General features: G+C 37.0%; 1 protein-coding gene across 2 annotated transcripts; it reads left to right on the forward strand.

The window, feature by feature from the left end:
- The first annotated feature begins 536 nt into the window (after positions 1-536).
- LOC123205069 (biotin carboxylase 1, chloroplastic-like) lies at positions 537-10184 on the forward strand. Of its 2 annotated transcripts, none has more exons than XM_044621881.1 (16): positions 537-756; positions 1193-1536; positions 2233-2374; positions 2494-2592; positions 2698-2754; positions 3093-3164; positions 4974-5063; positions 5913-5972; positions 6714-6899; positions 7017-7109; positions 7196-7277; positions 7716-7822; positions 8707-8782; positions 9316-9362; positions 9481-9543; positions 9771-9912. In XM_044621881.1, exons 1-16 carry the CDS (start codon positions 712-714, stop codon positions 9771-9773), a joined length of 1566 nt encoding a protein of 521 aa, XP_044477816.1. In that variant the 5' UTR covers positions 537-711; the 3' UTR covers positions 9774-9912. The 2 variants fall into 2 exon arrangements, with proteins under 2 accessions (XP_044477816.1, XP_044477815.1); XM_044621880.1 differs by having other exon boundaries at positions 538-756; positions 9815-10184.
- Positions 10185-17779: the final 7595 nt, after the last annotated feature.

Here is a 17779-nt window from a genome sequence, read left to right on the forward strand (position 1 = left end):
TCTTCCCAAACAAAGACGAAGTTGTCGTCTTCCCAGAACCTCTTCGTCTTCGTCTTCCCTAACGAGCCTCCAAATGGGAGGAAAAAGATCGTCAGAATGAGAGGATGCTTCGGGAGGGAGAGGCCGTCGGCAATGGAGTTGGAGATGTCGCCAGAGATTTTAAAACGAAACCTTAGGGTGAAAATGCTATTTTTTAAAACTTAAGCTGAGAGAAAATTTTAGTTTTCAAAGTTTAGAGGGATAAAAAGAGATAAAATTTTCAAACATTAGAGTTCTGTTAAATTTAACCGGTCATGTGTGGGTGTTTAATATTTCCATAGTTAAATAGCAAATATTTGAGAAAACATCAAACCTTGTGTGGGAAATAGTCGTTTGTCCATAATTTTATTATTATTTTAATACCTAAATTTCATAGGAAAGTGACGGTCGCTCGGCACTCGGTTATGATGGGACATGGTAAATCCACCAACCATCGGATTCAAATGACCCATTTTCTCAAGCTCGACCCGGTAGTTGCATCTTTGTACAAGTAACCATTTGGGCGGAGCATTTAATCAGTGAGCCACCTCGTTTACATCGACTACTTCTCCCCTTAATTCTCAACTTCTCCACCCACTTCTTCACCACATTTCTCTCTTTTTCACTTCCAAACTTCTCTCTCTTTCTCTCTCCATTGCATTTCAATTTCTCTCGTTTCATTTCCACTAAAAAATGGATGCCTCCATGACCATGTCCAACTCCCTCTCAACCCGTCCTGTAAGTCTCTCCGTTCTTTTTCTTTACTAGTGTAATTTAATCCAGTTCATTTATATTTCTGCCTCATAGAAAGCCTATTCTTCTTTTTAAGTTTGATTCTGCAATGAACTTAAATTCATATGTTATTGTCGAGTTTAACGAAATCGTTGGGGTAATCTTACTAATTCCGAAATAACCCCTATGTTTTGGGAGATATCACTTAACTCTTTTCTAAGTGTAACTGACATCTCCTGATGTTTCCTCTAATTAGTGTTGAGCTGAGCTCTTCTCGGTTAGGGGAGGTTAATGATAGTTTCGAATTCTGGGGAGTTTTTAATTGCTGTAAAGTTTAGGGGTGTTTGAAAATTTGCTTGTTTTTTTCTTACAGCTGAGTGGTTTGATGCTGTAATGAATTTCGAATTCTATCAATTTACGTTATGTGTCATGTTGTATAAAGGGATTATTCTTCGGGAGGCGTAGTGAAACAAGGAGTTCTCAATGTAGCTTTATGGTGGGAAGTAGTAGGATTAATTTTCCTAGGCAAAGAGCTCAGGCAGGTAAAGTTAAAGTTAAAGTTAGCAGGAATTCAAAAAGGAGTGGTGGAGCGTTTAATGTTGAATGTCATGGTGGTGAGAAAATTCTTATAGCAAATAGAGGAGAAATTGCTGTTCGAGTTATTCGGACTGCTCATGAAATGGGAATACCTTGTGTTGCTGTTTACTCTACCATTGACAAGGATGCACTACATGTCAAGTTGGCTGATGAATCAGTTTGTATTGGTGAAGCACCAAGTAGTCAATCGTGAGTGATCTTCATTATCTTATTTTTTGCAATTGTCATCATTTTGTTTTGTAAAATATTTTTTAATCAGTAATTTGTCTAAGTGAGGAACTAGGATAAACAGAAAATTGTTTTGAATTGAGTTATTATTGTTGAGTTCATGCCTTGAAAACTTAGACCTTTAAGATACCTTGCTTGGAGGAATTAAAATCCTTAGGATTTCAAAAGCTAGTTAGATTGTCAGAATTAGTTCCTGCATTACCTTGCGCCTTATTTGAACTTAAAAAATCATGCATGACCTTACATAAAAGCTTTTCTATAGCTTATGATTCCAGTCTTAACAAGAGAAACTCAATATATTGGCCATGTCCTCACTAATAGGTAGCTAAATCAGTAAAGTTGAAATTGAAGAAAAAGATGTTTTCTGCTCGTTAACTAACTGTTGAACACACTAGATGATCTAGATATCAGGTGGACAGAACCAGAAACTTGAAGAATCTAACTAAACTACTTGAAACTGAATAAAATAATCTGGTATGGAACTTGTAGGACCACTAAATGTAGAAGGTTTTACACTAGATTGATAAATACATTTCTTTGAGGAATACCTTTGTATGAAACAAATATGTGAATATGTGGCTGAAGTTTAGCATTCTTTCTTTTTCAAATGGTATGGATCATCATGGCATAACTTGTTCATTAGCTGCCTTTCTGCAGGTATTTGTTGATTCCAAATGTTTTATCTGCTGCAATCAGTCGAGGCTGCACAATGCTTCATCCTGGATATGGATTTCTTGCTGAGAATGCAGTATTTGTTGAAATGTGCAGAGAACATGGAATTAACTTTATAGGGCCAAATGTAAGTACTTCAAATCGAGAGTAGTACAATAGTGAATACAAACAGTAGTTTCCTAGCCATGAACCATATCTATTTTTTTAGTCTGAATATGTAGTTGAATTCCAATCATGTTTTGATAGCCCGACAGTATCCGCATTATGGGTGACAAATCAACTGCCAGGCAGACAATGAAGAATGCAGGTGTTCCAACTGTCCCAGGGAGTGATGGATTGTTACAGGTATGAGATTTGGCAATTAGTTTGTGTATTATGATCTTTACACCAAGTAGCGATGAAGACAATTTGCTAATTTCTAGCTCTCTTTGTTCATTAATTGTTGTACAGAGCACTGAGGAAGCAATCAAACTTGCTGGTGAGATTGGATTCCCTGTGATGATCAAGGTTCATGATCTCCTCTATCATATATTTGTTCTGTCATATTTGTAGTTTATAATCCTTTGTTTTTACTATAGCAGATTGCAATTTACATCCACTACTTTCTGTCAGTAACTTAGACTAGCTTTCAGGGTTTTCTGAACATTCTTCTTAACTGATGCTGCTTTTCTGCCTTGTATTTATTAGTATCATAAATTATTTGAAAGCCAAACTGCTTTAATAGGAAAAGTTATAAAGATGTAAATTCTTTTCAAAGATTGTAATCAAGTGTGTATCTTACATGAAGCATGAAAAATTGAAATTGTATGAACTGTACTGATAGAAAAATGTCTTGCTGTTTTTAGGCAACAGCAGGTGGTGGAGGACGTGGAATGCGTCTTGCTAAAGAACCAGAGGAATTTGTTAAGTTGCTTCAGGTATGGCCCTTAATACCAGTTGTCCCTTGGAATTATTCAAGAAGTGTCTCCCATTTAACAATTTTAGTTTCTTTTAATTTCCTCCTTTTAACTATTTAAGAATAATCTTTCTCCAATAGTGAGAAACTGTACATTGCGTTTCCTGAGTTTCTTTTAATTTTTTTTTAATAGAAGAAGCTCTGAATTTGTTTATACTATTGTATTAACTTACAAACAAATATTTTCTTTCTTAGTCCATACAGAATGGATTGTTAAACATCTTTTGTGTGTTTGTTAGTTATTGGTTGTACTGATAGTAGAAGACATACTGTTATAGATGTTGATCTTTTAACTGTCTGACAGAAAGATGGAATGTTAACAATAGTGAAAAAGGAATAGCAGATTTCTTTTGAAGTATATTTAGGTTTCGGAAAGTTTTTAAAATTCTGAAGCATACGTTTGAATGTGAGACTATGTAGTAATTTTAATTTTTTAAGTTGAGAGGGAATAATGATAAGAAAGTTTGAAAAAAAAGAAAATTGAAGAATGTGATAAACAATAAAAAAACCCCATATATTAGTATAATGGTATGATTCTGGGTTCTGACCAGCAGCTCTAATGTTCAAAGCAGTTTGGGATCACCTACCTGGCTATTATTCACCTATCTAGGTATCAGATCCAAAAAATACTACTAAAGTTGTAAGGTCTTACAATTATCTCTTGCATTTTACCCACTGCACATGCTAGTAAGGTCAGGAGGTTTGTTGGTATCCAACCAACAAAGTGTTAGGATCCCAAGTACAAGGTATGGGACTTGGATCCCACATTGGAAAGTATAGGCAACTAGTGTGGGGTTTATATGGCCTTGGGTTCTCCCATCTCAATAGCTAGTTTTTGAGGTGCGGTTCTCCTAAGGTTCGTATCATTTGGTATCAGAGTCATCACCATGTCTCTCAGTTGCAATCGTGCGGCGCGGGTGGTAACGCCGGCATTGCAGTGTTCGCCTGGGGCTAGCAGGGAGCTAGCGCACAGCCAGCCCGCGTGGGCGCCGGGGCTGCGGAGCGTGGTGGTATGTTAGGATCCCAAGTGTAAGGTATGGGACTTGGATCCCACATTGGAAAGTATGGGCAACTAGTGTGGGGTTTATATGACCTTGGACTCTCCCATCTCAATAGCTAGCTTTTGAGGTGCGGTTCTCCTAAAGTTCGTATCACAAAGAAAGAAAGAAAGAATATAGAGAGAGGGAGAGAGAAGAAAAGAGAACAAAAGAGATTGTGAGTTTCACTCGGTCATAAAGCGTCATATCTAAATCATATCTTTGGCCTCTTTGATAGAGATAATTTCAGTTTAATTTAAGAACACCTGTAGAAGTATTTGATTTTTTACCTATTTGTGACGTATTTTCTCCCTCAAAATACCCTTTTAAATAATCAAATGAGCTTTAGCTTTTGAAGTGATGCAAATTGTTGGTTGTCCATAATTTCTTTTTTTTCTTTTGGGATCACTTGCTGCTTTTGTTGCATCATTTCAAAGCTGGTCATGTATTTTGTTGAGGAAAATTTTCATTCTATCGTTATTTTACTTGTATTTGTTAGTATTTACATTTTTTTGATAATTGATATGCCACTACAAGATGATACAAGCTCTTTAAGTTTTGGTGTGATGACTATTTTTTTCTTCCATCTTGTTTACTTGGTTATACTAATCCCATTTTTTTCCATCATCTCTTGCCAAATCTGTAATATTCCGATATTAATTTTTTTGTGCCAAACAAATATGCATTTGAAGTTTTCTTTAACTCAAATTTGTTCCATTTATTTCCTTTCACAGCAAGCTAAGAGTGAGGCTGCTGCTGCATTTGGAAATGATGGAGTTTATTTGGAAAAGTACATCCAGAATCCAAGGCATATTGAATTCCAGGTAATTATTTTTTTTTGAAGTATAATATTCCTACAACCGAAATAAAAAAGTAGTGGTCTATTGAGACCCTGTTAACTGAAATCATGGAGACTGTATGAATAGTTTGTTGTTGACTATGTTAACTATTGATTGACAAACTTTGTCTTGCCTCTACGAGGATGTATGTATTCAAATGCATTAGCATTTACATGGTGCATTGGTTTGTAGGCATTTGTTTTTTGAGGCGGAATTTTAGAATTATACCTATGTATCTAAAGAGGTTAATGAACATCGCATTTTTGAATTTTTCTTTAGTAGATTAAAATAGCAGTCCTATCCCCAAAAGGAAAAGAAAGATAGAATGAAACACATAGTGAATTAGTTACCTTCTTGATGATTGGGATAACACAAGGTGAATTCTGAAATATGTTTTCTTGAAAGAGGTACACATTCATAATAGTGGCATTTCTATTGACGAAAGAAGCAATATGGGGCAAGTATAAGGGTATTGCGCTATCACATTCTTCCTAAAGTATGAGAAGTGGTCACAATAGTATTTAACTTTGACAAGGGAATGTCAAAATTAGGTTGAACATGGAGGTTGACTAGCACTGGTAAATGTTGACTTGCGTTTGTTCAGCAAACTGAAAACCTAAACAAAGTTTGATGAAATGGTAATTACAAAATGAACAAATAATTTAGGATTAAATTATACTCATAAATATAATATTGCTTGCAATTACCCAAGTAAATGATGAGCTGTAACACACTGGTTGTTAATGTTGCCTATTTTTGTTTATTTGCAATTTACTTTCCAGAACAATGTGGTGTTCTTTTCTATTAATGCTAGTGTACTCTATGGCTTTGTAGGTTCTTGCTGATAAACATGGTAATGTTGTCCACTTTGGTGAACGTGACTGCAGCATACAGGTAATGTACTTTATCACGTTCCTAATAACTCACTTGACATTTGGCAAACAAATTTGTAAGGGATTGCTGAACTTAATTATGATTATGTTATGTGGAGGTAGTTTGATGTTCTGCAATAAAAAATTCGTGGACCTGGTGAATATTTATATTTATGTTCATAACTTTGAGTCTTTGTACTCCTAGAATAATTACAAATCTAGTCCAACTGTACATAGTGCTTATTAGGGCATTATAATAAGCATAGAACTACTTGCTTTGTGTTAGGCACCCCAACATATAACAAGCAAACAGATTGTTAGATGAACATATGATCCTTAAGAAGGAAATCAAATAATTGCATAAAGGAAAACAATAATTACAATTAATTGAAGAGTGATTTTCTCCTTAAATCACTGATTCTTCCCACACAATCATTGATCCTTTCAGCACGATATTCGATTCTTTCCACAAATTCTCTTAATATAACTCGATCATTCCCAATTCTAGATTATTTAGATCATGATTTCCGAAAAAAATATATTAGTTTTCTCAATTCGTGCCCAAAAGTAATTGGAGGTACATTCCTCCCATGGGAGTGAAGCTTTCTGTCATTCATATCTCTGTTTAGCGTCAGACTATTTTGTCTATGAGTAGCCTTTTTTTTTCTTTCCTTTATTTTTTCTATGGATTGCCCTTTTCCAATTCTTTTGGTGGAAAACTAGGCTATCGAAGTAATAAGTAACGCTGAATATTGACATGCAGAGACGTAATCAAAAGCTGCTTGAGGAAGCACCCTCTTCTGCTTTGACCCCTGAGTTGCGGAAAGCCATGGGTGATGCAGCTGTTGCAGCAGCAGCATCCATAGGTTACATTGGTGTTGGAACGGTTGAGTTTCTTCTAGATGAAAGAGGTTCCTTCTACTTCATGGAAATGAACACTCGTATCCAGGTTAATCTAAAGTCATTAAGGATATGGTCTTCAATTGATCTATTCTTAAAGCTATCTGCATGTGGTTATTGATCATGGCATTCTAACTAGCCTCTCTTTTTGAAAAAAAAAACACAGGTTGAGCATCCTGTGACAGAAATGATATCCTCTGTTGACTTGATTGAGGAACAAATTAATGTAGCCCTGGGGGGAAAACTTCGTTACAAACAGGTAACCCAGAAGGGATATTTGAGATGTATGCCCTTACCATGAAGTCAATCTTTTTAATTTTTTTTACATTGGGCCCTGATCTGCAGGAAGATATTGTGCTTAGAGGCCATTCAATTGAGTGTCGTATCAATGCAGAAGATCCTTTTAAAGGATTCCGACCTGGACCAGGTATATTCGTGTTATGTGTTTGCAAACAGGTGTAATGTTTGCAAAGTGGCTCCTGTTGTCCATCATCAGACTTATCAGTTAAAAGATTCTATTTGCCTATAGATTGAAAATCTCTATTATAATACATATCAGGATGCAGCCACTGCCAAATGATGTTGCTGTTGTAGGGCCTTGGAGTTTATCTCATTTAATGGTTTTGTTCCTTTTTTTTTAATGTAGCATTAGATATTTCTTTCATCATTTTTTCCCTCTTTAATCTTGGAACCATAGTCATAGTACATAATTTATTTTGTTTCACCAAAATGATTTTCAAAAAATCAAGAGTATACAATGTACAAAGAAATGAAATGTGTTAGGATAATCTTGCTTTACTCACTTCCAAGTACTTCATATTGTTTTCTCTCTCTCTCTCTCTTTTTTTTTTTTTTGGAACACCAGGGAGAATAACAGCATACTTGCCATCGGGTGGTCCATTTGTCAGAATGGATAGCCATGTTTATCCTGATTATGTGGTTCCACCAAGTTATGATTCTTTACTCGGAAAGGTTTGTCATATCCTTATATGTATTTATTTGTTCTAGGTGGCTTGGTGTATTTTATGCACACCCTATGTTCTCAGTTCATTTATAGACATGTGGATTGATGTGCAAGGGTGTGTACTATTTGCTAGTGTCCATGTCCATGCAGCGTGCTTCGAATAGCATATGTTATTTTACATGTTCAACTAACCTTTATAGTTTGCAAGCCCAAGATCTTTCTGGGTATTGAAAAAAGTCAACCTTTTAAGTTAAATTCATTTTTGTATTTTTAAATACAGATGTATCACTTATTTGTCTAGTCAGGTTTCCTGATGGCCGTAAACTGATTACTATGTAGGTGATTAGAATAACTATTTGAGGGTGGTATCTTGGGTAAATTTTCCGTACTTCTGGTGGACCGGGCTTGTGTCATGACTGGAAAATGTCTGTAATCTTTATTTTGAATTCTAATTGAGAGTTTGGAGATAAATTTTAGCCTTACCATTGCACAAGCGGAAAAACTAAAAAATATGAAATGGAATGTAAAAAATCATGGCTTTGGACTTAAGTTAGAAATTTTGTTTGGTATGGCAGAAATGGTTTTCACCCTTTAATAAAGTATTTTATCAAGCTACATCAGATATCTGACTTATATTTTTGTGTTTCTTGTGGATATAATCAGCCTAAATACCATAAAAGTAATCTGCCACATAGAATATCTTTCCTGTTATTTTCCTTTTTTTCACCTTGGCTAGCCATGGCTGGATGCTATGGCTGGATGCTTTGTATCTTGGATTCAATACTTCAATTACAGATTTGTTACCATGTTAACTTTTGATTACTTAACAAACTGAAGTTTAAGACTGGGCACAGATCTTATTAACAGAGCAAATTTGGCTATCTTATTGTAGCTTATTGTGTGGGCTCCAACTAGAGAAAAGGCAATTGAGCGCATGAAGAGGGCTCTTGATGACACCATCATTACAGGTTAGTTTGTATATTTAAAGGTCATTGTCTTAATTTACCATGTTTTGTGAAGACAAAAAAAGCTTCAGTTACCAAATTCTTTTGCTGTCTGTGCTTCCTGTCACGCTGGCAGATGTGAGGAGTTTCGACTGTTTTTACCTTAAAAGGATTCCTAAATGTTTTTTGTAGCTTATAGTTTGTTGGCTATCATTAAGATAGACACATCTGCTTTCATTTTAAACACTCATGAATCGTTTGAATTAAAAATGTGTTTCTCTTGTACCCATTATAATAATTCGGTGGACTGGTGCTGAAACTAATATCCACCAAAGTTTGCTATGAGCTGTTTCGGTCAAAAGCAAAGGGAAAAAAGATGATTATTGATTGTTATGTGCCTGCAAAATGATTGCTCGCATATTATAAGAGTCTATTCCATTGCTTTATGGTCTTTCAACAATCTTTCAAGTTAAGAGTCATTCCAATGGTTGACATCTGATATATCTCCTAATAATCTTTTCTCATATATGTTTTTTTCTTCAATTTCTTATATTCAGGTGTTCCTACAACAATTGAATACCACAAACTAATCCTTGATGTCGAGGTAATAATATTTTTATCTGTTTCTCCAATGTGCTACATCTTGCACTTGAGATATCATGTATGTTTCTCGATTGAAATTGGTGACTTATCTAAAATACCATATTTTCCCCTTGTTATAGGACTTCAAAAATGGCAAGGTTGACACTGCTTTCATTCCAAAACATGAAGACGAGTTACGAGCTGTAAGTAACTGATAACTCTGAGAATAAATATTCTTCCCATTTTTTCTTTGTTTCTAATAATTAGTAGGCTGTACACGGGGTTAAATATTGTTCACAAATGTCTTTCCAACAAAAATATTATCTGAAATGGAGTTTTACACCCTTAAAGTTGAAAATAACATAAGTTCCACTTTTCAGTGCTTGCGTAAAATACTCTCCTATTGCTAACATGGCTCTCTTTTCTTCAGTGAAACATTTTGCATAAATTCTGATCTGTTGCATGTGCCTACAGCCCCAGGAAATCGTTGCGGCAACACCCACTAAAGAAATGGCTAATGCAACTGCTTAGATTAATCTCCTGAAATTCCAACCACAGATAGCTCTCTGTGAAAGTAAGTTATGGGTGACATCCTTTGAATAGGTATAGTCTCGGTTGAATTGTCTTTCTGTAAGAAATTATAAAATTGAATGTCGTAGTTCAGAATACTGGAAACTACATATTTATCTGTTGTGCTTCAGTTTTGGTAATTTTAGATATGGAGGCAAGTGTGAATTAGCTCACTACAATGGCTGGTGAGTAAATCACACCTGATTGAAATTTGAAATTGCGATTTTTGTAGTTGTATTTTGTGAGAAATTCTGAGGAATTTTATTGGCCATCAGTCTATATGTCGATGAGTTTATGCTTATGCAATTACTGTTAACTAGATGAATGGTTTAATCGGGTATGAATGAAACGGGTAATGAAAATGTAGCCTTACCTGGCCTTGTCGGTACAGGGGGACCTGGTGGTACCCAAAATCTTATTGAATGATTAAAGTATGTTAAATCTCATGTGAATTTCCTAATGATGTCGACGGCTCTATGAATTAAGCAGGTTCGGGAATTAAAGAAGAATTAAGAGTGAGAAAGGTTGAGAACTACAGAGAAAGAATTGAGAAATTGCAGAGAATGAAGAAACAGAATCTTTGATGATAATTCGTTTAACTATTTTTCCCGCCTACACTCTCCTTATTAATCACACATAGTAATCTATTTTTTCAAAACGACGTCACACTGTTCAGTGTTCCAATTATACAAAACGACATGACACTGTTTATACATGCATCGCACTGTTCATACATGCATTACGTAAACCAATGGCATCGTTCAGCTCCCATGTTCATCTTCATCTTCCACGCCAATTCTCCTTTCTCTTCCTGTTCAGTTTGCATCAATTGCCCCCTCCTCAACTTCCTTGTCCTCAAGGGAGAAAGAAGGAAATTGCTGTCGAATTGTGTCTGCAAACTCCCATGAAGCAGTTGTTGGAGGTTCATTTTGCCATTGAATGAGGAGCTTTACTGTTGGAGCGTTACCACGACGAACCAATTTACGATCAAGGACGACATGAGGCCACCTCTGACACTGAAAATTTGGTGGCAGGGTGGGAGAAGCTATCAGCGGCCTGTAAGCCGGTCGTAGTAAGGAAACATGGAAAACATTATGGATCATAGCATTAGCTGGTAACTGAAGTTTGTAAGCAGCCTTGCCAATGACATCTGTGACTGGAAAGGGGCCAAAATATTTGGGCTGTAATTTCTGGTTTCCAGTATGCATGGTGTGTTGCTTGTAAGGTTGTAACTTGACATATACAAGGTCACCGATTTGAAATTGACGATCCGAATGCCGTCGATCAGCAAGTTGCTTCATTCTATGTTGAGCCTTTTACAAGTTCCGTTTGAGAATTTGAATAGTGGCTTCTCTGACTTTTAACATAGTATCAACCTCAGTTGCAACGGAGTCATGAGGGAAATATGGGATATGAATAGGTGGAGGATACCGATAAAGAGCCTCAAAAGGAGACATCTGAATACTGGAATGATGACTTGTGTTGTACCAAAATTCTGCTAAAGGAAGCCATTGGCACCAAGTATGAGGAAGCTCTCTGGCCATGCACTACAGGTACCCTTCCAGGCAACGATTAACCACTTCGAATTGACCATCCGTTTGCGGATGGTAGGCAGTGGAGTATTTCAGATCAACGCCTTGGAGCTTGAAAAACTCCTACCAAAATCTACAGAGAAATGTGGCACCCCTATCACTCATAACGTTGTGAGGATTACCGTGTAACTTATATATGTTTGCTAAAAACAACTGTGCGACAACCTGGACGGAAAATGGATGAGGCAGTGCCATAAAGTGTGCATACTTGGTAAAGCGATCTACAACCACCAAAATGATAGATTTTCCTTGGGATTTCGGAAGACCTTCAATGAAATCCATTGTCACTTCTGTAAAAACTCCGAAGGGTATCGGTAATGGCTGCAGAAGGCCTAGAGACGCTACATTCTTGGACTTGTATTTCTGACATGTAGTGCAGCCTCTAATATAATTCCTGACAGATTTCTATATTCCATTCCAATAAACTATCATTGCCAATCTCTTCATGGTGACAGTAACCCCTGAATGCCCACCTGCTGCTGAGTCATGGAAAAGGTGCAATAATTGCTTCTGTAATTGAAAATCCTTAACCACCACTAATTTACCCTTCCGTCGTAATTGCTCATTAGACCATTCATACTAGTTATAAGTACTGGGGTCTCTCTTCTTAGCCTCAATAATAGTCTGCAAATGAGAATCTTGTTGCCATCTTCTCTGTATTTGCTGCATCAACTCTTCTGTCATTATTATAGCTGCTAATTGGAGAAGTTCTTGGGTCGCCACTCTTGATAAAGCATCAGCAGCGACATTATATTTTCCCTTCCTATAGCTAATGGTATAGTCATATTACATAAGTTTTGCAACCCAAGCTTGTTGTGCAAGTGTTGTAGCTTTCTGATCCAACAAATATTTCAGACTTTGGTGATCCGTTTGGATCACAAAATGTTGATTCCTTATGTAATGGTCCCGCTTCCGAAGAGCAAACAGGATTGCTAACATTTCCCTCTCATAAACCGATAAGAGTTGGTTCTTCGGCGAAAGTGTTTGGCTAATATAGACAATTGGATGGCCTTTTTGTAGAAGCACTGCTCCAATACCCTCACCAGAAGCATCCGTCTCAATGGTAAATGACTCATTTGGATCAGGCAGGGCAAGAACAGGGGTGGAACACAGTTTCTGTTTAAACACATCAAAGGCTTCTTGCGCTTCAATCGACCACCCAAAGGAGTCATTTTTTAACAAGTCCCTCAGTGGTCGCGCTACTTGCCCATAATTCTTAATAAATCGTCGATAGTATCCCGACAACCCCAAGAATCCTCGCAACTGCTTCAAGGTTTTTGGTTGGGCCCATGTTTGGATAGCTTGTATTTTTTGAGGGTCTGTCATCACGCCTTCTTTGCTGATGATGTACCCAAGGTATTCTACCTTCGTTGCTCCAAAATTGCACTTGGTTCGTTTGGCATACAACTGATGAGAGAGGAGCAGCTACAAAACAACTTCTAGGTGTTGCAAGTAAGCTGCCTTATCCTTGCTATATACAAGGATATCATCAAAGAAAACCAGCACGAATCTCCGAAGATATGGCTTGAAAATACAATTCATGATGTTTTGAAAGGTTGAAAGAGCTTTCGTGACTCCGAAAGTCATTACCAAAAATTCGTAGTGCCCTTCGTGCGTCTTGAAAGTCGTCTTCTCAATGGATGAAGGATGCATGCGAATTTGCCAATAACCGGAGTGAAGATCAATTTTAGAAAAAATCGTTGCACTTTCTAACTCATCCAATAACTCTTCAATCAATGGAATAGGGTATCGATCCTTCACCGTAATTTGATTTAACGCCTGATAATTTATACACATCCTCCACGAACCATCCTTTTTCTTTACCAGCACTACCGGACTGGAATAAGGGCTAAAACTGTTTCTGATAACTCCTTCCTCTAACATTTCCTTGATAATCTTTTCTATCACATCCTTTTGCAGCCCCTATTGGTATGGTCTTAAGTTTACTGGTTGTGCACCTTCCTTTAGAATGATTTTATGATCTTGGAGTCTAGTCGGCGACAATCCTTTAGGTACCTCAAATACCTTAGCAAATTTATCTAACAATTCATTCATTTGTGGCCATTGCTTCTGTACCTCCATATTTAAGACTTGTAATTCATATAATTGTACTGATGCTTCAGTTACCTCAGGCCAAAGTAGTTGAATGGAAGCTAATTGTCGTTGTTTGCTGAGAAGCCTGCCCAATTGCTTTTCTTGAATGACACTTACCCTCTCTGTTCTTTCACCCTATAGGAAGTATGACTGCCCATGTATGCAAAACTTCATTGTCAAATCTTCAAAGTTCCAAGTAATATCCCCCAAACCAGCCAGCTATTGAGCACCTAGAATTAAGTCATAGTTGTCCAAAGGTAACGTATATGCATCCATCGAAAGAAGTTGGCCTTGCACTCGAATTTCCAAGGCTTGACAAATACCCTGACAATGTAATTCCTCTCCATTAGCTACTGTAACTCTAACTCCAGCCACTTTTTTTATTTGGCAACCCAGCTTGTAAGCAGTATGCTCACTCAGGAAGTTATGGGTGCTTCCTGAATCAACCAAAATATATAGCTTCTTCCGCCCATGCATACCCTCAAGTCTCATAGTTCTAACACCTAGTGATCCTTGCAAGGCTTGGAGAGAAAGCTGCATTAACCCATGTTCTTCCAGTATTGAATTTGATTCTATTACTTCACCATACCCTTCTACACCTTCATTCCCCTTCGTTTCTACATGTAATTGAATGACATAGGTCTGCTTCCTCTTACACTTATGGCCTGTTGTGAACTTTTCATCATACCAAAAACAGAGATCCTTGACCCTCTTCTCATCAAAAGTTTTGTTAGTTACTGTTTTAGAGGGTAATGCTGATGGTAACTTAGGAATGCTAGGAGTAGGTAATAAGCATGAATAGTTATTAAGCATTGGTGGTGTATTACCCGTTGTTGATGTCGCCATTGTAGGTTTTGGATTCCATGGCACTTGAGGAGTTCTTGCGACTGGTTTTGGTTGTTCTTTGATGGCTACTACTGTAATCTCCTGTAGCTTAGCTAATGCATATGTTTTCGTCAACGTCTTAGGTCGAAACATTCTTATAGGCATTTGTAAGGAGTCCACTAACCTTGATAGGAAAAAACTCAAGCCTTGGTCTTCCCTAATACCTGCCCTCGGATATAATTCTTCAAACGCATCCATGTACTGTTGAAGGGAACTTGTCTGCTTCAAATTCCGTAAATCTGCAAGGGGATCATCATAGTCGTAGCTACCAAATTGTGCCCTCATAGCCATAGCGTACTTTTCCCATATTAGTCATGTACCAACCCTAGATTTTGTGAAACTTTGATGCCATTGAATAGCTCTTCCTTCCAAATGAAGTGTTGTTATCTTGATGCGATCCATATCCGACATAGTGTCCACCTAAAAGTAGTATTCTACCTTAAGCATCCAATTATCAAAATCTTCGCCGTAAAACCGAGGGAAATCAAGGCGTGTCTGTCGCTCCCATTGCTATCTCGACTCATGGCCAGGCCGCAAATTTCCTCCCTCTCGTCGATTTGCTGTTTGTGTCACCACCTCCGCATGTTGAAGACTAAGACCACTAATTAACCTTTTGAGATCTTCCATCGATTGCTGCATTTGTTCTTGTGTCTCTTGAAGACGACTCTACTGTCTATTTTTCGAATCGGAGATCATCTGTACAATCTCTCGTCGTAATTCTTGATTCTGTGTTCCATCCACCATGACCAGGAACTGCTTTGATACCACTGATGCCGACGGCTCTATGAATTAAGCAGGTTCAGGAATTAAAGAAGAATTAAGAGTGACAAAAGTTGAGAACTACAGAGAAAGAACTGAGAAATTGCAGAGAATGAAGAAACAGAATCTTTGATGATAATTCGTCTAATTACTTTTCCCGCCTACACTTTCCTTATTAATCACACATAGTAATCCATTTTTACAAAACGACGTCACACTGTTCAGTGTTCCAATTATACAAAACGACATGACACTATTTATACATGCATCGCACTGTTCATACATGCATTACGTAAATCCAACGACGTCGTTCAGCTCCCATGTTCATCTCCATCTTCCACGCCAACTCTCCCTTCTCTTCCTGTTCAGTTTGCATCACCTAATTTCTCTCTAATTCCTACACAACCAAACATTAAAGTTAAGGCAACTAGTCCAAAAATCAACGAAAAAGATAAAATCCCACAAGCACACAACCATAACATTAAATAAAACAGATCAAACAAGTAAGAGAACTAAATATTTGAATATTAAAAAAAAAGGGTTTTGGGGGGTGGGGGTGGGGGTGGGGGTGGGTGGTGTGTGGTGGTGGTGGGGGGAAGAGGGGATGTGTGGTGTGGTGTGGTGTGGTAGGGGAAGCCATAAATGCTAAATAGATCCAAAAGAGAAAATTTGTTGAAGATAAAATCAAAGTGGTTACCAAGCATAATAAACATGGTGAGTGTCAAGACACGGGCCATTGCTTGCCTCAAATCAACAGCCATCATGGAAAAAGTTTGTTGGGTTTGTTGAGAGGATAAGGAAAGTTTTATAAGCACGAAGGTGTTACATGAAGAGAAATGGTTAAAGCTTGAATCTTCAAAGCATTTTTGGGGACAAAAGATTGTGGGAGAGAGAGAAAAAGAGTTCACCTTGATTGAGTAAAAGGTCGATCTTACACCATGGACAGGTATGGTTTTTTTAGACAATAGAGAGAGATAAGGGTTGATAAGGGCAAAGAAGAGTGAATTTTTTACTTCAAAAAAATTTGTGAGTACCCTTAGGCATACTTGGTCCATTACCCTAAAAACAAGTTATTTTACATACGAATCTAAAAACTTGTAGCCTATATCCATTTTTTAACTGGTACTTACAAATAACTTGTCCGATTGTCAAGTCTACTCTTAATATTGTTCACAACTATAATAATAATAATAATAATAATAATAATAATAATAATAATATTGTTTCCATGCATTGACTGTAAATTCAAGTAAAATTTTCACCTTTTCCCAGGATGAATTGGGTCATGACTGAAAAATAAAAGTTTTAGTCCTATTTCTTAAATGCAGGAGGCCATTAGAATTAGGTCTATCTGAGTTGTATAACCTCAGTTATGACTGATTTAGCGAGATAAGTGCATGGCATGAATGTTGCGGCATGAGATTGCCCAAAGTTAGGTGGTTAGTCCATTGTTGTGACGTTGAAAAGAGCATGCCACGACATTGCCTTGTTTTGGTCTAAAAAGCTTCTTAAAGCATGTTCGATCCTTTCCAAGTGAATGCTTTGAATGTTCCTAATGTCTATGCATACGAATGAAGGTTTACGCAATATTAAAGGAAATGTCAAGACATGCTTGTGAAAGAATGTACGTATGATCTTGACATGTTGTGATGTTTTTGTTAATAGGATGGCACGTGTGTAGGTGAAACCAATAATGCATGTATTCAAAGTTTTATGTTGAGCAAGTGCATGCTAATGGGGAACCTCAGTTCTGAGCATAGAAGTTTAAGTTTAAAGGCACATTATACATGCTAGTCATATGAAATAAATAATTATGCATGCACTTAAAAGTACTTCCATACATTCAGCAAATAACTTTAAATTAATTGGTGGCTTCAGGGTTAGGTAGCTATGGTTGTTTATCATGTCATCAGCTGAGGCAAAAAAAAAAAAAAAAAGAAACTATTAGGTCTACATGTCTTAAGGATTGTAGATGTTTGCTCAAAGTATTGCCATGATAGAGCAAGACAGATGTCTTGTGCTTTCAAATGTTGTTCATTGATGCTTGAGAGGGAGGTTTATGCTAGGAGCTAAAGGTCAGTGTGACGATTGACTCATCGCTCTAATCAAGATTAAGTGCAAAGGATTCTACGTATTGTGTATGTCCTTAACTTAGCTCTTTTGCTAACATGTATAGCATACTGATAATATCATGTGCTAGTCGTGAAACAACGAGGAAATTAGTCTAAGGCCTAGAAATAGTATCTTGTTTGAACTGTAATATGTCAGTCTAAAAGATGAACTAGTCTTTGGAGAGATGTTCGGGTCCAATCTCAAAACTATTTGATGATAAGTAGTTTAATGTCTTTCTATTCCACCTTCCCTCTGTCATCGTTGAAATTATGAAAGTATAAGTGTGAGATGTGTTTATACCCTCTTTCTAATGCTAAATTGTTGATGAGTTTTTGTCACCAACTAATATATGCAATATATAACCTTGTACTAGATAGGCTATAGTAGCAACAATTAGAGTCTAACAAGACGCTAGTAAGTCTACTAC

Source organism: Mangifera indica, unplaced genomic scaffold (genome assembly GCF_011075055.1).
Source record: "Mangifera indica cultivar Alphonso unplaced genomic scaffold, CATAS_Mindica_2.1 Un_0001, whole genome shotgun sequence".
Taxonomy (NCBI): domain Eukaryota; kingdom Viridiplantae; phylum Streptophyta; class Magnoliopsida; order Sapindales; family Anacardiaceae; genus Mangifera; species Mangifera indica.